Source organism: Nannobrachium achirus (genome assembly GCF_963921795.1).
Source record: "Nannobrachium achirus genome assembly, chromosome: 13".
NCBI classification, from domain to species: domain Eukaryota; kingdom Metazoa; phylum Chordata; class Actinopteri; order Myctophiformes; family Myctophidae; genus Nannobrachium; species Nannobrachium achirus.
The window spans coordinates 31,178,408-31,201,679 of NC_137833.1; the positions used below are offsets into that span (position 1 = coordinate 31,178,408).

General features: G+C 41.8%; 1 protein-coding gene across 1 annotated transcript; it reads left to right on the forward strand.

Moving 5' to 3' along the window:
* Nucleotides 1–747: 747 nt before the first annotated feature.
* fbln7 (fibulin 7) lies at nt 748–22,214 on the forward strand (the record flags this gene model as incomplete). The annotated part of the gene is made up of 8 exons (XM_080740522.1): nt 748–904; nt 5,143–5,240; nt 5,842–5,920; nt 14,414–14,539; nt 16,309–16,446; nt 18,393–18,530; nt 19,853–19,991; nt 21,842–22,214. 8 exons carry the CDS (start codon nt 748–750, stop codon nt 22,212–22,214), a joined length of 1,248 nt encoding a protein of 415 aa, XP_080596648.1.
* Nucleotides 22,215–23,272: the final 1,058 nt, after the last annotated feature.

Below are 23,272 nucleotides of genomic sequence, written 5' to 3' on the forward strand. Positions count from 1 at the left end.
TGTGTTTTGGTCTGGATGACTCCTTTACACCACTGATAATAACGTCTCACATGCCAGTGAAGAGGTCTACAGGAGAAAGTGGCTTGTGACATTGCCAATGACAGGAGTTCCCAAACCTTTTAGCTCGAGAGCCAAAAGATACATTTGTTGTCTCCCCTGGAGTCCCTCCCTGTGACCAAAACGTACAAAAATATGAAGTCCTATTTAAAAAAATTGTGAAAATGGACAATATAAAAGTTAACAGTGCATCGCTATTTGTTTAAATGTATAGAATTATTTGGATGAAGAATCTTTGCAAATCTTTTGAAATAATATTATAAAAATTGTAGGAAACTTATTTACTTGACGCATGAAAATGTGTCTGCAACCCAAAAATGGGTCTGGCCCATTGTTTGGGAAACATTGAATGATATTTCTGCTGGTTATGATAAATCAGGGTGAGGTACAGCAAACAGACCCCATCATTTTGGGGATGGAGGTTTTTAATGACAAGGTAAACCAAAGGAAAACCTGTTTTGTAACCATAGCCACCGTTTGTCTAGTGGCCATTACATCACCGTCCACAGCTGCATTTTATGTCGACTGTTATACCTTCCATGTTTCATATTTTATGACTTGAGCTTCAACACATGCTGAGTAGTAATGGGTTATTTGCTCCTTGCTTGTTTTCTTACCGATGAGTCATTAGTGCTTTGCAGAGAGACTCTTTTAACCATTTGCTGTACATTGCTTCATTCATAGAACTGTATGGACAAGCACCAGGTTACTGGGGTCCTCCGTCAAATGGAGAAGTTTCTGAAAGGCCAAGAGATGAGATTCACAGAGGGCCTGCGCATCATGAAGTCAAAGCTGGCAGCACTGCAGAACTCGGTCTCAAAGCTGCCACAAGCGGACCAGTCAGCTGGTGAGAAATCTAAGAATGACACTATGCATTATCAGCATCATCATTATCATAATCATGGTCACATCATCAAAGCTTTCTTTTAATCTAAGAATTATTTACTCCCGTAGTCCAATAAATACAGTTTATGAAGGGGCACTTCACCCATTTTCAACCGTTCATATGGTCCTCAGACTCCTCACTAATGCTCATTATAAGATGGTACCATTTCTGCCTACTCACTGTGTGTCTCAAAGGGGCGCTGTGGACAGTTCAGAAAGCCACCTACCACTGACGTCATCAGCAGGCAGGTTTGGCCGTTTCAAACAAGGCTTTTGTTTTTCTTGGCATTGGCCAAGCTTGGCATCGGCCAAGCTTTACGGGACCTTTTGGCATACTGAAACCAACTCATAAAAGGCACTGCTCACTTCACACTAGGTGTGATTTTTTATTAGAACAATGGCTTCTATTTCAGCATGCTAACTATCCAGCAGGAGAAATGCTTTCTATTAGCTTGGAATCCCCATTGATGATGTCATTGATAGTTGGTAGTTTTTGAATTGTCCACCACTAAGTGGTCAGATGGGTGGGCAATTTTAGGTTGAGAATCACTGCGGTATGTATGCCATTATGGCATTATAGACTCATCACAATCAAAACCAGACTTTATTGTCACATCACAGGTTTACAGGTATAAAACAGTGTGTGAAATTACAAATTAGTTTTTGTGTAGCGTAAGCTCCATCGTTTTCTGTTAATTCGATAAAAATAAAAAGGGAAGAAGCCTGCCTCACACCCGTTACCCGCTGGAACTTTGTGGACAGTTCTCGGCAGGACGGACAGAAGCTGATACGTTTGCTGATACAGTGCATTCACTGCAGCAAAATCTATGGGTCTGTAATTCTGAGAGTGTACATTTGTACACTATGAGTTAAATTAACACTGAGGGTTTTACAGTGTAGATTAGGGTCCATATCTACAGTATACAGGTGCAGGGGTTGACACTAAGGTCTCAGAGGCACTTGCCCATCGGGCAAGTACAGGTCATGTTCTACTTGCCCGAAGGTAATGCCCACTTGCCCGAAAAGTAAATCGTCCATTATAAAATGATAGGTACGATTTTAATTACCGCAATTTAACACGTATTTCTTCACTTTCTGGGGCTGTGCGATAAAATGTCATACATCAATACCTCCAAATCCAAATACCAAATACTTTAGCTATGATTGAATGTCTATGGTTTCACACTTGTTATTTTATATTTTTAAATGTAAAAAACAGCACATCATAGGTAAATAGTGCTCTTATTTTACATTCCACAGACCAGAAGACACAGCGCACTGGCCACTTTCAGGTGTTTAGACAGATATCTCGTGTTGTGTTTATAGACATTTGTGTCCCCTCTCAGATGAGCACTTGCCCTCTCGGGCAAGCTGAAAGCCAACTTCACCTGCCCTGACGTTTTATTTACCTGCCAGGGGCAGGTGGGCAAGCCTTAGTGTCAATGCCTGAGGTGTATCGGTCAGATCAGTGGTTCTGGACAGCCGCATATCGGTCCGACTCGACGTTGGGCACTGCACTTCCTCGGGTCGCCTGTGCCACGTGCGCCCAGTTTGAAGTCGGTTGGACGGTTGGACAGTTTTCGAGATACATGAACTACAGACACGCACGCACACGCACGCGCACACACACACACACACACACACACACACACACACACACACACACACACACACACACACACACACACACACACACACACACACACACGTACATTTATAGTAGGATTATCATTTAAAGTGAAAAGAATGTCAAGGCAAGCAAACCAAACATGTGATTCATGCAATGCACAGTGAATATAAGTATGGAATGTAGTGGATTCCAAAGTAATGTCATATCTGCTTTCTTAAAGAACCCTTAGCATAAGATTTGACTGTTCCTCGCTACAGTTCTTGGTTTTGTCCGTGGCAAATTCTAGATTTAATTTTGTACACACTATTATACTTTTATTTAAAGCATAAGACCCAATTACTGAATGTCAGTCTCCAGGTTTTCTACAGAATAAATATGTATGACACCTATTTACTGCATATTAGGAGTCCACTAGTACTAGTACTTGTGTTTTATTTGCATGGACCCCCATAATACTGAGTGTGTACACATTTGTACACTCAAGAGTTAGGGTCAGTCAGGGTCATTCATCTCTTTATGTGTTTCTGGTAATATTATTGTCTCATTGTCTTTGTCGGTTGCTAAAATTACATTTGGACAAATACGTCCACCACAAGCCAGCATGGCGATGACCCCTGCTTCCCTCACAACAAATGGCCAGCTCTCTGCTGGACTGAACCAAGCATTCTGGACTGTTATTTCCCATGAAGTTTCTCTTCGCTGCATGCTGCTCAGTGACACGTGCATATCCCCAGGCACACCATGCATGCAGGAGTGTCGCACCAAATTCTGGGCCCTGGGTACAAGAATTCACTGCGGGCCCCCCATGAATGTTCTTCATAGGGGGAGGGGGTTTAACCCATTAAAGGCCCATTCCCACTGGGCCAGATAACAGATACAAAAATCTCTTTCTCCAGATATTTCTTCATTCAAAGTGGATGGTAGATACAGATAAACACAGATAAAAATATCTGTGGCAGATATTTTTTTTTATCTGTAGGCCTATCTATCTACCATCCACTTTGAATGGAAAAATATCTGGAGAAAGAGATTTTTTTATCTGTTATCTGGCCCAGTGGGAATGAGCCTTTAGACTGGAAGCGCATTATTACGCATTATTTTGTGCTTTAACTATGAGTGCCGCGCTGTGAGCTTGTATATATCTGCTATTTTTGAAAAATCGTGAAAAAGTCTTTGAATATTTCAAATCCTTGTTTTTCTATGTCAGTGGTGCTCAAACCTTTTCATGTGAAGGACCCCCAAAATGATATGTATTTGGCCACAGACCTCCATCTCAAAATATTTCGTTCCAGGGACCCCCCAGAAGCAAAATTTGAGTTACAAATGTTCGCTTAAAAAATACATATTCAAAGATTTGCACACATTTTCACGACTTTTCAAAAATAGCAGATCTTCAAGCTCGCAGTGGGGCACTCGGTGCCGCGCTGTGAGCTTGTATATTTGCTATTTTTCAATAGCTACAATTAAGGCCCCTCCGCCTTGGGCCCTAGTAACTCAGTCACACTTTTCCCCCCCTTGTGACGCCCCTGGCCACAGGATGCAGGAAGACTCAAGACTCATTTGTACGTTGACATACGGCAGCGTCGCGGGCCAAAAATGGTAGATACACAAGCTCACACCGTGTTGCATGCGCGGCGCGCTGTGAGCTTGCATATCTGCTATTTTCAGGCACATGACGCCGTTGTACGCTGAGGTATCATTTAGGCTTTATTTCACCATGTGAGCAGTAGTGGAAAGTAACTTATGTACATTCCCTACAGGTTTTTACTTTTTACTCCACTACAATTATTTGACTGCTTTAGTTACAAGTTACTTAGTAGATTGTTATTACAAAACATAGATAAACCACTTAAGGCCTATTTTGAAATTCAGCTATTAGAAAATAAACGATCTATAGGCTACAAGTTCACAGCACATCACGACGTGTGAACTTGTAGATCAGCTTTTTTTAAATTTGTTAAAAACATTTTTTTACAGAATTTTTTCAAAATCTGACTACTTCTTATCTTCACCATGGTTTATTTCACATCATTGCTATCGGGTAGAAATCTATATGTTTCAGATTTATATGTTTTTTTTCCTTCATATTTGAATGCCCTATCCTGTCTCAGTGCAGGGCCGGACTGGGACATAAAGTGCGGCCCACCACAACCGGCACGAACCGAACATAGAAGATCTACAAGCCCACAATGCATCGAGGCAGCGGCGTGTTGTGGGTTTGTATGCTGTTAAATGCGTGGGTGGGACTCCTGGCCACAGTAGCCTGTGATTGGGCTACTAGGCCCAACTTGTCTATCAGATGATAGACAAGCCATTGTGGGCCAATCATGTGGTGTCTCTCTGCTCTGTGGGCCGGTGCTACTGAAAGAATAGCCCTCTTCCAGATGCCCAGTCCACCCCTACTAGAGTGTCACACAAAAGTAATGAAAATAGCCGATCTACAAGCCAAAAATAGCCGATCTACAAGCCAAAAATAGCCGATCTACAAGCTCGGCTGTAGATTCCTTAAAATAATATGGGTAATAATAATAATAATAATAATAATACATATTGTGTGTTCTCCGCCACAGCTCCCACTAGCTGCCCGTCCCTGGAAGCTCCTCCACACGGACACAAGTTTGGGTCCAAGGACTTTGTGGGCCACGAGGTCCATTTCGCCTGTTCCCAGGTAGGCCTGCAACTACGGTATATGCATTATTTTATTATTGACTATCTATATAATAAATATATAAGTAAGGGATAATGAATGGCTCCTTGGTGAATGACGATATATATAACAGACCGACGGCCTGATAACTATATATATATATATATATATATATATATATATATATATATATATATATATAGTCATTCACCAAGGAGCCATTCATTTTCCCGCTTATTACCCGGCTACTAAATAAAATTAATAATTTGACTCAAAACTAAAAACAAAACAAAGTATTTCCTTGTTTACAGACGGCTGGAAGAGTTGCGCTGGGCGTCGCCCCCAGCACGACACGGTCGTGCTGATTACATAGAATCCATTTTCTGATACGTTTGCCTACCTCTCCTATGGCACCACATCAACACAGCATGGAATTGTGGAAAAAATCGTATCCAACAATAACGAAATATTCCAAGTTTTAGGTCTGTGAGGCTAAATGTCATCAAATGGTGGTCTGGTCTGTGGCTCAAATGCAGAATAATAAATAATGGACCTTGATATGAATTGGGTTGAAAACCACTGGATTCTATGGATAATGTGTTGCCCCTGTGTTCCCATGCAGGGCTACCACCTGGTGGGTCCGGGGTCGCGTGTGTGCCAGGAGAATGGAAGCTGGAGCGGCATCAACGCCGTCTGTAAAGGTGACGTCAGTCAGTCAGTCAGTCAGTCAGTGTGTCTCAAAAAGCTTCCCCAGCCTCTTAAAGCGCCGGGACTGTAAAAGTGGGCCAATGTCATCATCGGCACGACGGCACCTAACACCTAGCAATTTAACAACTGTATCGTTTCACCTAAATCATACAGTTGTAAAATATATTACGTTGTAAATCTTCCCGCTCAAGTATCGTGTAACTCAGTGGTTCTCAACGTGCGGTCCGGGGCACCCCCAGGGGTCCTTGAGTGGGTTCAAGCCGGGGCGTCCCCAGCTAAATGATTCATAGTTATGAACCAGTGGTGGAAAAAGTACTTGCGTTTTATTAAAAAAATATTTAAAAGTAGCAATACTGCAATATAGAAATACTCTGTACAAGTAAAAGTGCAGATTCTTTTTGAGCGGTGCTAACCGCGGTGCTGACCGCGGTGCTAACCGCGGTGCTAACCGCTCCTACGTCTGGTTTTGTGTGTCCGTCCCTATGTTTGAGACTGACGTTGCAGAGACTAACGTCATATAAAGTACGCAGAGACTTACATCATTCACCACAGCTGATATGTCACGGACAGAACGGCCCATACAAGGAGATATGCACGTGTGTCATGTTTGATACCATTCGTAGTGAGCAGTGCTCACTTTGCATAAGTGCGATTTTCTTTACTTGAGTAAAAGTACAAAAGTATTGGTATAAAAATTTACTTTAAGTACCAAAAGTAGTAATCATAAGTACTTTCCCATTTCAAGTTTTCAAATGTATAAAACTAGAAATTCCTTCGGGTGCTCGCAGCTGATCCAAGGCATTCAAGATGCGTAAGTATTTTGAGGCAGAATCGCTCGCTCAATCCAAACATGTGCGCCCGTCATAACTGTCTGTACGGTAGAGTTCTCAAATTCTGCCCGAACCCGACCCAACATTTAGGGTAGGGTAGGGCTCAATGAAAAAAGAAATTTGCAGGGACGCGCAGAAAGGGAAAGACGTCTTGATGCTTGGTGTTGTTGTTATTATGTGAAGAAGCGGGGGGGAGGGGACGTTGCTGCAATTTTTCAGCGGGGCTACAAGACTTCAAGAGTGGTGCATTCATGCAGCGCGGATGGGCGTTTGGGATTGTAAATTAGGATGTATATACAAATCTTTTGAAAATAGCAGATCTTCAAGCTCAGAATGCATCCGTTGATCTTTCATCGTGACGCATTGTGAGCTTGCAGATCAGCTATTTTCAAATGGCCAAAATGTAGATAGGGCTGAAGTGGTTAATGTATGTTTAGTAATGATAGGCTAATCAAAATCTACAAATTAACTAGTAACTAAAGTTTTCAAATAATTGTAGTGGAGTAAAAGTGCAATAGTTGCCTCTGAGATGTAGTGGAGTAGAAGTAAAAGTACTGAAATCCTGGAAATACTGCAGTAAAGTAAAAATACCTCAACACTTTCAGTACAGTATTTGAGTAAATGTACTTAGTTACTTTAGACTACCAATTGGACCCTTACAGTTACAGGCCTGTAACTCTGAGAGTGAACAAATGGAACCAAATGCACAGGTCCATTTGGTTCTAACTGCATTAATTGCATTACCAAACTAAAGTCCATGAAATTCAAAAAGTCAAAAAGTCTAAGAACCTCTGGTGTAAGCGAACAGGCACAGTTTGTTTTTGTATTATGTACGTTTTGACTGAGGAAGGAGAGGAACGTCGTCTCGACTTCTATTGTGATTCCAACATAGGATTAAGAATTTAGATCCCTCCACCCCAGTCTGTATCCATTGCCACTTCCCAGTGAATCAGTGGAATGCCTTGAGGCTCATAGCATGCTATGTCTGCCACATTATTCAGTCTGTTGGGGGTAAAAAAGAAAAAATCCTCATACCCCACTCAGGGTGACCTTGGGCTCGGTGGCCGAACGCTGAATGCAGGGTTGAAAGAGACAGCGTCCCGAGAGCCCGGAGGGGGGCTCTCCTCCTCCCCGCACAAAACAGATAAGACAGGCAAAGAAAAGAGCCATTATTTAGTGGAGGCTGGGGGCTCCGAGCACACACTGAATGAAGGCCTCGTTAAAATGGCATTAAATGTCTCCAGAACACAGCAAAACACCTGTACCGCATTCCACTGTGGGGGATGCCTTCCCCCTTCTGTCTCGATACCAACTGTAAAATAACCAGTGGCGGACAGTAACAAAAGTAGGCTACATTTACTTGAGTATCTGTGGTTTTACTTGAGTGTTTGTGTATATGGACGTTTATTACTTTGACTCCACTTTTCAAAAAACTACTGTACTTTTGACTTGGAAAATGACTCAATTACAATACAGCAATGCAATGATATCAAAAAGAAAATGTGCTTTGTAATTCTTACTTTTGAATACAGACGTTTTTTTTAAAAGCAAGTACAGTACAAGCACTCCAGCACAAATTTGACAGAGGAACTTTCACTTGCAGTAATCTATGCTTTGACTCAAAGTACCGGGTATGCTGGGTACTTTGTCCACCACTGTAAAACAAGCGGGCCCCGTCGGATGATTATGTTTCCTGGGCTGTTTGACGGGGGGCTTCCACTGGACAGGGGGTTAGGTCCACACACCGTGCCCAGACCATGGTCCCATAGCACGCAAGTATGCTAAGCATGCTATTGATAGCGCCTTCAGCCTTCGCAGCTGGCGCGCCTCCAGACATTGTGGCACGCTCGCTTCAAAAATGTGTGCAGTGGTGGAGAGTAAACTAAGTACATTTACTCACGTACAAGTTTGAGGTAAATTTGTGTTTACTTGAGTGTTTCCATTTTTTATTGTACTTTAATGTCCTATTCCAGTACACCCCAGAGTCAAATATTGTACTTTTTACTCCACTAAAAGTATTTGAAAGCTTTAATTATAAGTTACCTTGCTTTATTAATACAAAACATTGAGTACTTTAATATACTATACTTAGATATAATAGCCTACTTTTGTACTTTTACTCAAGTAACATTTTACAGATTACAGAGTGTGGTATCTTTGCTACTTTTACTAAGGTAAGATCTGAGTACTTCTTCCACCACTGGCCTCCACATTCCAAGTGGCTTCAAAATGTGTGCAGGTTTGTTGACACTGGTGTTTGAAGAGGGCCAGAAAGCAGGCAACCTGCACAGTATTATCTCTGTTCGGGTGCTTTGGGTCCATCCTGATAGCTCTAAATTTAGCCGTGGCTTGAAAAGCGTGATTGATACAGAGTGGAAAACATCGATGTCAAAGAAAGCCTAAAAATATCCAGGAGTACGAAGTGGGCCTTTATTACGTGTTGTGCTCGTGTAGGGGAGCCCTGGGCTAGCAAAACAAACAGTGGAGCGATCAGTGGTGGAAAAAGTACTCACATATATTACAACACAATACTGCAATATAGAAATACTCTGTTACAAGTAAAAGTCAGAAATTCAAAATGTACTTGAGTAAAAGTATGAAAGTGTTGGCATCAAAATGTACTTAAAGTACCAAAAGTAAAAGTACAAAATGTTTGAAAATAGCGGTAGATCGGTATAAAATAGGGCTAAAGTGGTTTATATGTTTCATAATGTTATAATTTATATCGGAAAAGTAACTAGTAACTAACGTTTTCAAATAAATGTAGTGGAATAAAAGTACAATATTTAGATCTGAGATTTAGTGGAGTAGAAGTAAAACATATTGGAAATTGGGAAAAAAGTACAAATACCTCAAAATTGTATTTAAGTACACAGTACTTAAGTAAATCTACCTAGTTACTTTACACCACTGGGAGAGACCAGTGAAGTTATGGAATATCCTTGCTGTCGCTGTCGGGGCAGAAAGCTTGTATCTCCACGTTTCATACTTTTATGTTTTTGTGTAAATTAATACCCTACAAACAACCTGCAAAAACAGCAGATCCACAAGTTCACAATGTGCTGTGTGTCGTGTGATTTTGATTTATTTATTAGATCCCATTAGCTTACTGTACAGTCACAGCAGCTACTCTTCCTGGGTTCTTAACACATATCGTCAACACATAAATACATATTCATACAACACTACAGTACAACACAACACAAAACATAACTCATAATAACCTGTCCAATACATTTACATTTGATAGCTCCATAGTAAAATTCAACATAATTGATGTCAAATGGGATATATAGCTTTTTTTCCCTCTTCTTCTTCTTTCTCTTTCTACTGTCTATACTTTTTTTTTTACATCACTTCTTGTGTGAACAAATACAATTTCAACCTTTTCTTAAAGCACTACGTTAACTTACTTTCTGTGTTCATTGTGAGCTTGTAAATCCTGTGGGATTTATAAATATTTAACAAGAGCTTGTGACTGAATAATAACTACATTGGATCCATCGTAACTGGAACACGGACCGTTCTTTACTTTTTTCCATTTCCTGAAAGTGAATGGTTTTGGACATAGTTTAGTTTGATTTATTGACACAATTGTATAAAGCAATTGGGTCCAAACAAATGAAACAATAATCGTAAAATGCATTAATACAAACTTTAAAAAATGCACAATACATTAGAATATACAACACTCAACACAAAATCCCTTGACTCATACAACAGGAGCTTTCTGTTGCTCCAAAAGTGACAGGCAGGCATGTAGCATTATGCAAAGTTCCTGTTGGTGCCCCAACAAGTGAGCTCAGATCAGTAAACTCATGTCCATTGTCCACATCTGATGTCTTGTGTGAGAGAACACACCAGTATGTGCTGTTCGTTTTGTATACCAATCTAAGATCTTACATTGACAAATACGCTGCTCAGGTATGCGACTCCACCTCCCCATTTCCACACGCAGTCTATGAGAGGACAACCAAAACCGTGTAAAGGTTATCCTCACATATGAACAGATGCAAGGTTTCTACACTACAAGTGAGGATATTGTTGCTGTCGGAAACCTCCTATCTCTGCTAGCCATTTTTTAATTAGAATCCTGAAAACGTGAAAAGTATTACAGTTTTGGACATATGAGGTTTCCACACAACAGAGACGCTATATGGTTGGGCATTGGAGTTGAGCCGGGGCACCGCTCAACTCCCTCAGTCATCACTTTTTACACGTCTAGCGAGCTCTTAGTGCTGGCTATGAAAACAATGGTCATGAGGCAAGCACAGCTATTTGTCCATTTTGATTCCTGCAGCTTAACAGAATAAACAAGTTTAGGGCAGGCACAGGAATGTCTCTGGGATCTACAGCAGCTTGTAGGCCGTCTTATGTTGGTTTTCAGAACGTCGGTGGCCTTATTTTATACACGACAAAAGAATAGACAAGCTACGCATCTGTGATGCTTTTAGCTCTTAAAAAAAAAAAAAAAAACGTACTATGAAAATATGTTTAAAGCGTGAATTTGTTGGAAAATGTTGGAAAATCTTCACCTATTATTGACATGGCCCTAATAGGGACTCCAGGTTGTAAGTGTAAGTAAACGTATCCACGAGTTTCCAACGCCCCATAGTGCATTGCGCAGACGTCTGCACCGAGCTTCCGGCGCCGATTTACAAGCTCACAACGGGTTGCATCTGCAACGCGACGTGAGCTTGTATGTCTGCTGTTAAACCCGGAAGTTTGGTCCCGATGGTCTCCAGTAAACTCCCGCGGAAACTTGTGGATACTGTACTCCACCGGCCTCTTTCCAGAACCAAGGCTTTGACAGCTGGCAATCAAATGTTTCCATAGTTAGAATGGTGCAGAAGGGGGGTGATTTATATTGTAATGGCCATCTTTGCATGGGGAAGCATACTGAGATGTCTTCAACCTGCTATTACGGTCATCATTTTACTGTTGCTCCATACTGTCCACCTCATTGAAGGTATTTGCACTAAACCCAAACACTGGGTCTGGAACCAGTTTGTGGGTCGCAGACAGATTTTCATGGGTCCCTTTGTGTTTTTGTTTAATACATTTCTGTTTTTTATTTATTATTCAAAATATTTTACAAAAACATTCCCAAAAAGCATATTTTTTTCATGAATTAAAAACAAAAATATATATATTCTTTCAGTAATTTCATGAAGAAATCAAAGAAAAATCGAAGAAATTCCATAAATTAGAAAACAAATATTTAAGAAGTAGTGAAAATAGCCGATCTATAAGCTCACAATGTGGCGCAAAGCGACACGTTGTGAGCTTGTATAGATCGGCTATTTTCACTAGTTTGGGTCCCAAACGTCTAATTTCTCTTTTGGGTCTTGACCTAAAAATGTTGGGAACCACTGCACTAAACACATTGAATTCCCACATGTTTGGGGTGGAAACTATGGCACATTTTGTAAAATAGCATGAGCAAGGGTTTTACTGTGAGAACTTGAGAAGCATTGCTAAAAACATGAGGAATTTTAAAAGGACCTTGGGCGGAGGTGTTGACAGCTAAAGACTTCACGGCCCCTGATTCTGGCCATGAAAAGAACCTCAAGCTGACCTTCCATTGAAAGTAATTATCAGCTACCTTTGGTGTATCATTTGCTCATGGCTGTATTTCCTGTTCTCTATATCAGTGGTTCTCAAACCTTTTTCTTTCATTTCAAGGACCACCATGACTGTACAGACTTACTCAAGTAAAGTAAAAGCAGGCCTACCTCAAAATTGTACTCAAGGACAGCACTTACCTTCAACCACTGCCGAGAATAATACTGTATAAAGAGGAGAAATATGAAGCATTAAATGATGGTACCATAAGCTATGATGACTTAAACTAAGACTAAATATATTGACAATTTCGTCAGCAAATAAAAACTAGAATGAAATGTTAGGCATGGACTAGTGGTGAAGAGATTCAGTAGGCTAGAACTAAAAGACTAGTCATTTTATGTTTGGTTGCGCTCGGGTCAGTCGGTTGTTGCGCTCTGAAAATAGCAGATCTACAAGCTCACAACTCGTCACGCTGCGGCACTTTGTGAGCTTGTAGAGCGGCTATTTTCAGCATGCAACCAATTGTAAAATCAGCCACTGAGACGCCACCAAGGCGTCATTACAATACATTACAATACATAAAATACATTTTAGTCCACTAAATCAACTGTAGATTTAGTCGAAAACTAAAACGCGACTAAAAGTAAACATAATTTTGTTCAAAAGACTTTGACTAAAAGTAAATCAAAACTTGCTGTCAAAATCAACACTGGTGTGGTGTCAGCTCTCAGCCCTGGGCACACCCAGTCTCACCACTAGGATCAGGGGTGTCGCACCAAATTCTGGGCCCTGGGTACAAGGATTCACTCACATTTTGTGCTAATTAACTATTAAAAAATAGCAGATATACAAGCTCACAGCAAGCTTGTAGATCTGCTATTTTTGAAAAATCGTGGAAGATTTCGTGAAAAAGAAAAGGTCAAAAGTCAAAGGTTTTTTGAAAAAGCTATGTTTCTATGTCAGTGGTGCTCAAACCTTTTCATGTGAAGGACCCCCAAAATGATATGTATTTGGCCACGGACGCCCATCTCAAAATATTTAGTACCAGGGAACCCCCAGAAGCTAAATTTGAGTTATAAAATGTTCGCTTAAAAATACACATATTCAAAGATTTGCACAAATTTGCACAAATTTTCAAAAATAGCAGATCTACAAGCTCGCAGCGTGGCTCAGTGCTGCGCTGTGAGCTTGTATATCTGCTATTTTTCAATAGCTAAAGTATAAAATAATTAAGGCCCCTCCACCTTGGGCCCTGGTAACTCAGTCCCTCTTTTCCCACCCTTGTGTCGCCCCTGGACCCAATCTCACCACAACCCTGGGATGACCCAGGACAGGAAGGATAACACAGTCTCATTCACTTCATCTGTATTCTATTACTATGGGACACACAACGCACTCCGCAAGACCTTCTGTTTCATGCATACCAATCTGAGCCAGTCATCATTTGTATTTTTATTGGAGTGTTGTATTAATATATTTCCCTCACATGTGAACAGTCAGTCCCCCTGAAGAAACCGAGTTTGAGGACCACTGCCTGTATGTGTTGTGTTAAGGCAGGGCAGTTAAGCAGAAATGGGACGAAAATGACTTTTAGAACCAATAACGACTTAATCTTGCTCACGTTGGTTAATCAGAAAAAAGTATTTTGTTATTTATTTTTGTTACGCACGCACGCACACACATACACACACACACACACACACACACACACACACACACACACACACACACACACACACACACACACGTATATATATATTTATGAATCGACACAAAAATACAATACATTTTGTATGATTGACCACTTAAGCTCTGTAACTTACATTGTTGTACACTGGTGGTTGTATGTGTAAAATGATAGAAAAATAGCAGATCTTCAAGCTCACATCGCCACATGCCGTGAGCTTGAAGATCGTCCTTTTTCAAATTTTTTTAAATAATCGCTTGTCAATCATAATCAAGGCAAGACTTAATCGTGATATTGATATTGAAGTCATATCGTCCGGTCCTACTGTACTGACAGTTAGACTTTGAGTACCTCTGTCTGTGTTTATGTTGTATAATGAGAACCCTCACCACTGCCCACAGATGTGAGTGAGTGTGACAGCAACCCGTGTCAGAACGGAGGGACCTGTGTGGAAGGGGTCAACCACTACAAGTGTACCTGTCCTCAGAACTGGAGCGGCTCTCACTGTCAACACCAGACCCAGACAGGTCAGTGACACTAGTCTCGCGTAGCCAGACAACTATTCCACAATCTCTGATTGCTATATAGGGCTCTATTTTGATTGTGTTAAGTACCAGCTCTTATGCCTAAACTTAAAGGCCTGTCCATACTGTCTCTGACCACCGAACCTTTTGTCGGAAAGGGTCGGTTCAACTACAAAATGATGTCACTCGCATCTTCTAACAAGCATTACCCCGAATTAGAGTTCGGAAAGCTGCACGTCGGAAAGTCGGAACTCTCCAACGAAAGGTTTGTTGGTCGGAGACAGTATGGACAGGCCTTTAAGTTAAGGCATAAGAGCTGGTACTTATGACAATCAAAATACAGCCCATAGAGTCTGGTACTACAGCTCCTGAACGGCGAGTAATGGAAGCTGGCATTTCCGTTCATGAAATATTTTATATTAGGATATATTAGGATAAATGTACTCATCATTCTTCTTACGTTACCCCAGACTGTATGACGGGAGCATTTCCAAATCGCGTCAACAGTCTGACCACGCAAGACTACAGTGACATCAAATACATGTCTGCTCTGCATCTTCTTTGTTGTTACTGTACTGTCTTCTGGAAAGAGGTTTTGGCCCACCCATCTGACCAGTGTTCAGATAGGTGGTCTGTGTGCATTTTCAGACAGTAAGGGTGCGCCCTCCCTCTATTCAGAGCATGTTTATTTTAATGATCAATCAAGGGATTGTGTCAGGGCTTCTCAAAGTGCGTGCCGTGGCACCCTAGGGTGCCTTGACGCAAGTCCAGGGGTGTCTCAGAATACTTTGATAATATTTGGAATTTATCAATGTCACTTCAGTTTAACCACTTAGATGAGACCCTCAAGACTTAGTAAAACAGACAGAGTTAAACTGTACTGGGGGCGATATATTTCAGCCTACAGTACACCAAGTCTCTTCCCCAAAAATGGCAGATCTACAAGCTCACCACATGTAGTGAGCTTGTGGATCGGCTATTTTTGGTGAATGTTCCACACAGAATAGGAATGCAAAAAAGTTGTTTTAGTCATATATTTGCATACCGTTATGATGACAAAAGGTGCTGTAAAGCAACAATGAAATTCAGGGGTGCCGTAGATGAAAAGGTTATTTCAAGGGGTGGCCTGAGCCAAAAATGTTTGAGAGAGCTATATCTTGTGCTTTTGGTCTTGCACACAGCTAGGGATGGGACGATAATTGTTATTATCGTATATCGTGATAAAAACAAAAACGCTAATAATCGTATTGTGGCGATTTTAATATATCGTGAAATTATCCTCCGTCACAACGTTAGGATCAATTCACCTTTGATCCACTTAAACCCTCTACAATTGGTAAAACACCTGTAAACGTATTTGATAGTCTTTTTTTCAAGGTTAAATTAAAGTGTAATTTTAAGAGTAAAGTATTAGGCATATTGTGATTATCGCGATAATATCGTAAATACATTATTTTGGTCACAATAATTGTGACATGACATTTTCATATCGTCACTGTCGGGCAGAAACCTCGTATCTCCAAGATTCAAATGTGTACGTTTTTTCGCGAAGTAAAGCCCTGCTTCATCATACAAGGCTGTCGCACAAAAGTAGTGAAAACAGCAGATCTACAAGCACACAACGCCTCGCAGTGCGAGGCGTTGTGTGTTTGTAGATCGGCTGTTTTCACTAGTTTAGTTACCGTAATTTTTTTAAATGATAAAAACGAACGGTTTTGGACATATAAGGTTTCCACCCGACAACGACGATATTGTCCTATCCCTACACACAGCGCCACCGGAGTGGAGTGTAATGAATGACCCAGCGTTCAGCCGCAGGCCCCGCTGTGCCAAGGTGGACCGAGCTCAACACTGCAGCTGTGATGCAGGCTTCCACATGAGCGGAACCTCGGACAACAGCATCTGCCAGGGTGAGGCACACATACACCAGGGGTTTTCAAAGTGGGTGACGGGGCACCCTGGGGTGCCGCGACAGCAGTCCAGGGGTGCCGCGAGATAATTTGATAATATTTGGAATTTATTTGGACACTTGAACATTTTTTAAACTTGAAGTACAAAGTTATTTTCAGTCAGTTCTAACCAAAATGCCTATTATCTCAACGTTTTCCTCGCAACATAATCACTAAAATATCATTACTGTCAGGCAGAAACCTCTGTCGCACAAAACTAGTGAAAACAGCCGATCTACAAGCACACAACGCCTCGGCTAGCCATCGTCAAATAAAAGGGAACGCCCTCTCTGACTTGCATCAGAGTAGCTGCCTTGAGAGATTACACATACACTAATATGCCTGGATATCTGTTTGTTTAGTGTTTGCTTAACTTTTTCCAGGTGATTTATGAGATCTCTGGTTTGAGATTTAAGGAAAACGCCTATCTTGCAATTACATTTCCTTTGTTTATCAGCCTTATAAAATATACTGTATACTGTATATCCCTCATTAACTCTGCAGCATCAAAATTCCGGCCCTTGATCCCTTACATTTTCAAAACGTCATAAATTAGATTTGACATTTATTGCAAATTTGCAACAAATGGAATGTTAACCCGCACTTAAGATGCACCCTGAATTAGCCAAGCAGCATGCTAAGTTAAATCAGGGTATGCAAGAGTGGGCCCAAAGCAACACACTGAATTCAGTTTAACTTTTGAGCCATGCAAAACACTGCTTTTGAGTTGAACTTTTGAGCCATGCAAGACTGAACTATAAATGTGGAGGCTGGGGTGGTGGAGGCAAAGTAGTGCGTGTGGCAGCAATGGAGTATCAGAGATCCAGTGTATTATTATTTACATATTTAAACAGACCGCTGTGTTGTGACAATGGGCTGCGATTGAGGTGTAGAAAGGCTAATTATTCAACCATCAGACTGACAGCTGATTACAGCTGTATGACTCCTGTGTCCTGCATGAACTAACGCAATGCTTCATTTTCAACCTGGCATCCCTATTATTGGCTTTTCTTCATAGGCAAAAATTGTCTATTTTCGCAATTCGGTGCGGGATTTAACCTTTTGAGTTGGATTCAATGAGTTGGATTCAATTCATGGATTCAATGGAAGCCACGGACAAGAAGGTACAAAGCCACACCCAACGTTTGTAGCTGCTACAAAATCCATAAAGCCACAATCAAAAAGTTGAGCTGGCTTCAACTGTAGCCACAAAGCTACAAAACAGCCTAGTGTTGTTTTACCATTTCCACTCTCCGCAGGAGCACAGAGATGCTGCATCGCTTTGTATTGTAGTATCTTTTGTACTGTATCTGTCAGTATGAGCACTTTTCCATGTCCTGTAGTGAGTTATTTCAAATACTGTACATTTACTACACATTTTCTATTAAATTACAAAATGCAATCCCTGGGGTCTCCCACATGGGAAACCAAACATACACAGAAGCTCTCATCATCCAAATGGGAATCCCCCCCCTTGGCAACAGCAGATGTTAAGGCTTCTCGGGGCTTTCTCTGCTATGCTATACACATGGTCATGATGAGAACAGTGTTTATGACACGTGTACATTTCATGGTAAATGGTAAATAAAATGGTAAATGGTGCATTTATATAGCGCTTTTAATCCAAAGCGCTTTACATAGATTGTGCATTACATTCACCCATTCACACACACATTCATACACCGGTGGCGGAGGAAGCCATGCAAGGCACCAACCTACTCACCGGAGGCAATTAGGGGTTCAGAGTCTTGCCCAAGGACCCTTCGACATTAACTCAGGGGGAGCCCGGATTCGAACTGGGAACCCTTCGGGATTTATACCCTTCGTGCTCTAATACCAGTTTCTCTACCCCTGAGCTATGCTGAGCTATGCCGCCCCTCATGTCTTCCTATTTCCCTCCCCTGCAGATGTCAACGAGTGTGAGGTGTACCGGCTGGACCAGGGAGGTAAGCTGTGCGTCCATGAGTGTGTGAACGTCCCGGGCTCCTACCACTGCTCCTGCCCCAGCGGTTACAAGTTGCTCATGGACGGACGAAGCTGCGAGGGTGAGTGTGAGGCACAAACAGGGGCGTCACAAGGGGGGGGAAAGTGGGCCTGAGTTACTAGGGCCCTTAATTACTTTAGCTATTGAAAAATAGCAGATATACAAGCTCACAGCGTGGCTCCGAGTGCCGCGCTGCGAGCTTGTAGATCTGCTGTTTTTGAAAAGTCGTGAAAATGTGTGGAATCTTTGAATATATGTATTTTTTTAAGCAAACATTTGTAACTCAAATTTTGATTCTGAGGGGTCCCTGGAACAACATATTTTGAGATGGGGGTCTGTGGCCAAATACATATAATTTTCGGTGTCCCCAGTACCCAGGGCCCAGAATTTGGTGCGACACCCCTGGGCACAAAAACCCAAGACAAACAGCTCATTCATTCACCGGGCCCTTTGGCGACGGACCCGGCTCGGTCTGTAACATCAGAGAGAAACAGCCATGATTTACTTTGTGAACCCATTAGCTCACCACATTTAAAGGGATGAGGAGGGGAGACTTTTAGCAGTGGACGCCTGGGTTCCCGCGGAGGTGTCTGTCAGTCAGCCCCCTGGCCCGCGGCGTTCCTACTTTCAATTGCACCTCAGAAAGCTTAACGCTGCCTGCCAGTGGAATGGGTGACCTCACCCTTTCCCCTGCAAGAAGGGATCTCCAGGCCATGAGGCGTTTTTGGGGGAGACTAAACTCGAAGAACCAAATAAACAATCGCACACCCTCGACCCCTATTCCTGGACTGTGGTAACCAGGAAGCAGGGATGTCAGTGAAGCGGGGAGCAGAAATTGTCCACTGTCGGGTGGAAACCTTGTCTACAAACCGCTACCTTTTCGGGAATTTGAAAAAGAACCTGCTGTGTTCCAGCGGGTCCAATGTAGTTATTAGTCACCAGCTCTCGTTTAATACTTTTCATGGGTTCAGTATTTACTGTATAAAACCCGCAGACACATTTAACCTCATTCACATTTCCAAACCTTTAATAAGTAGCAATAGTAGCGAGGCGTTGTGTGCTTGTAGATCTGCTGTTTTCTCTACTTTTGTGCGACGGCCTTGTCTGATGAAGCAGGGCTTTACTTCGCAAAAAAACGTACACATTTGAAACTTGGAGATACAAGGTTTATGACTGACAGTGACGATATACAAGCTAGTAGATATAGGCTAACTTTGCATGATAATCTTGTACGACCAAGTAGAAACTTAATTTATGAAAAAAAAGCAAAATGTCGAAATATAGTTAGCCTACAAGGTTTCTGACTCGTAACAACGAAATAGTGTCTCTTCTTTCCTGTCTCTCTCTCTCATTCCTGCATGCCTTTGCCGTTTTGTCTTCCAGATGTGGACGAGTGTTTGAGCCAGCAGCACAACTGCAGTGAGGGGACAACCTGTATCAACACAGGGGGAGGCTTCCAGTGTGTCAACCCCGAGTGTCCCCGGTCCCACGGTGACATCAGCTATGTCAAGACGTCACCCTTGTAAGTGGATGCAAACCTCAACTTCTAGCTTCTCTGTTCTGGATTTCATAGATGTTATTTCTTTTGTCTGTGTGTAACTTATGCTCGTCTCATTGTATTAAAACCAGAGCATGTCATACAATCTTTCTAAAATAAACCATCATCAAATCCTATAAAGAATACATGTTGTACATTAAATGTGTGTACATTAATTCCCCCTCAATTGCTTTTCAAGTTGCCCTTTCAGCAAGGCTCAACGCTTCCCATGAAGTTGCTCATTGGCTGAAAGCAGACCTCTGGGCTGTGTCCAGATTGGAATAAGTCTATTATAGTGAACCATGTCCTTGTTGAAAAGTAGCTTGCTTACTCGGCCAACTTTATTTCAATCAATAAAAGTTTTATTTTATTTTACTTTTTTATCTGTGCTTTCTAAAGCCCAAACGGTTAGAAACATCGTAACCTCCAAGTGTTTTTGGCTTCATTCTAACATTGCATTTGCCAGTCATTTTGCAAACAACCTCATTTAAGGGCATACGTACAATGCAGTCCTGTCAACGTGGTGCAATACTGCTCTGCTGCCAGCTGAATGAGGGAACACGTTGGCCAGGGAACTGGGCGGGCATTACATGTTTTTCAGAGAGGAAAAGCAACATGATGGGATGCAGGATCAGTCAGAGGACACGTTCACAGCTTACGGTGGTCAGAAAATATATGATTCTTGACCTATGTTAGAGTGAGAGGTGCACAGCTGTGTGGGTTGGTTTGTTTGTGGGTTGGGGGTGTCCATGACATTTTTATTGTCAAAATCACACGGAAAGCATTATGACCGCTTGTCTGGGCTTTACGTGCATTTTCCCAAGGGCATACATAGATGAATGATGTAGTCCCTTCATGTACCAGGTTAGTCAGGGTCCTCAGGGAATATCATCAGAATAATGTCAAATCTGTGAATAAATTCCTTACAAAGAAATGTCTTCACCAATGTGTTTGTGAAGGTGTCTAGTACTAACACATCTAACAAAGTTTAAAATTCAATTTCTCTAGGGGAATTTTCGACTGCTGCTGAAAGTTGGGGTCCCATTAACTTCAATTAACAAACTATGTTTTTTTCATGATTCTGAATCCATTGCAAGAATTAGGGCTAAAAACGGCCATAGCCACTTTTCCACTGCTACTTAAAGACATGCCCGAAATTATAATAGTATGATACAGTAGGTCACGTGATCTGTCTGAAAACGGTCTGAAATAGTCTGAAACTCATGTCACAGTGTAATCTGCCCCTCGCTCCCCAACAACAGTTGACCTACAGTAAGTAGTCTAACTACAGTCAATTAATTTGATTGGCTTATAATTGCGCATTCCCACAATGACATCATAAAAATATTAACTCATATTTCAAGATTACTTTTTAAAGTGACAGTACCCCTTTAGGTGACAGTACCCCTTTAAAGCAGATTTTTCTTTTTTTAGTACAGTTAATGGGAACTTTCGGCAGCTGTTGAATTTCAAACTCTGTTAGATGTGTTACTAGACACCTTTACAAACTACTGCGCATGCGTCTCCGCCATGGTAACATCTGCATACTTAAACAATGCGCAAATTTGGAGATGACTGACATCACTGTCTGGGTTCTCCAACATTACTTCTGAGACTCCTACCTACATTCAATCCCTCATATACTGTGCACACCCCCGGGCAAGGTCCTAGTTATTATTAAAAAAGCAATCGATAGAATAATTTAATTGAATAGAAAATATTTTTATAGGCTAGTTGCAGCCCTATTCATCATTTATGTTTGTGTGTGTGTGTGTGTGTGTGTGTGTGTGTGTGTGTGTGTGTGTGTGTGTGTGGCTTGTTTGCCTGTTCCCCAGTCAATGCGAGAGAAACCCTTGTCCCATGGAGAGTCGTTCGTGCCACCTGGCTCCTAAGACCGTCTCCTTCCACTACCTGTCCCTGCCGTCCAACCTGCAGACCCCGGCCACCCTGTTCCGCATGGCCACCGCAGCCGCCCCGGGCCGCACCGGCCCCGACAGCCTGCGCTTCGGCATCGTCGGGGGCAACCCGCGGGGCATCTTCGTCATGCAGCGCTCGGACAGGCAGACCGGCGAGCTGATACTGGTCCAGCAGCTGCGCGGACCGCAAGACATCAGCATCGACGTGGACATGTCCGAGTACACCGACCGCACCTTCCAGGCCAAGCACGTGGCCAAGGTCAACGTTCTGGTGTCACCGTACAGCTTCTGAGGGGACTGACTTCCATTCCAGTGGAGGGACGTGAGAGACGTGGCGGAGTTATGAAGGGCGTACACTGAGTCTTTTCCTGAGCATCATCCCCTGTCACAAATGCGTTGGTCTGCCTTTGTCCAGCGGCCAAGTGTTACTTTGAAGTCCAAGAATGTTCAAACTTAACAAAGGGGCGAGGGACCAAAGAGTTATATTATGAGCAGGGTTCAATTTGCTGGCGGAGGATCCATACCTCTGCTTTTGATACGTATCCCCTCTATGGTCATTCATTTTTAAGGCTGATGTTTTATCCTTAGCAGCTTCTGGGCAGACTAAATGAATGCCTAAATTAAATACATGCATTTCCTTTTGGTAAATGTAGACTGTCTGATGTGCTTGATATTTATGTTTGATATCACAATTTAACAATTTAATTTAAAAGAGAAAAACAATCATGTTAACCACATTAACACTGGTGTCCCTAATTTGGGGCAAATACCAGTATGTTTAGATTTCTTTTTCTTTCTTTCAAAAATAGCAAAAACAGCAGCTCTATTGGCTATTTTAACTATTTGTTGTATGAAGAAGTATATAGGGGCTTCAGTGGTAAAGAAAATGCCTCCTTTATTTTTTACACATGGAACCCTGATTATGAGCATACTGTACTGTACGGGTGAATATTATGGCAATAGTACAAGACAACTTTAAGTTGACTCAGAGCAGAGTATGCATATGTTGGGTCTGAGTTTGAGTGAGTGACTGAATGACAACAGATTGACAAGCCAGCCAAAAAGCAAGGATTGATACCATTTTGTTTTTGGTGTTGCTTGTAAGGCTGTTACTTAGGTTTATTTTGGGGGTTCTATAGTTACGGTGACCAGACGTCCCAATTTGACCAGGATCCTGACAAATAATCTCAATACATTTCCCGGTTTTCAACATTCACTGTCTACCATATTGTCCGGGTTTTTGCCACAATTAAAATAGTAGCACTTGTTTTTGAGTGCTTAAATAGATGTTTATCCTCTTCTGTTCTGTTGAAAGGTGCAGTCACCAGGAGCTAAATTTTCGTCCATGCC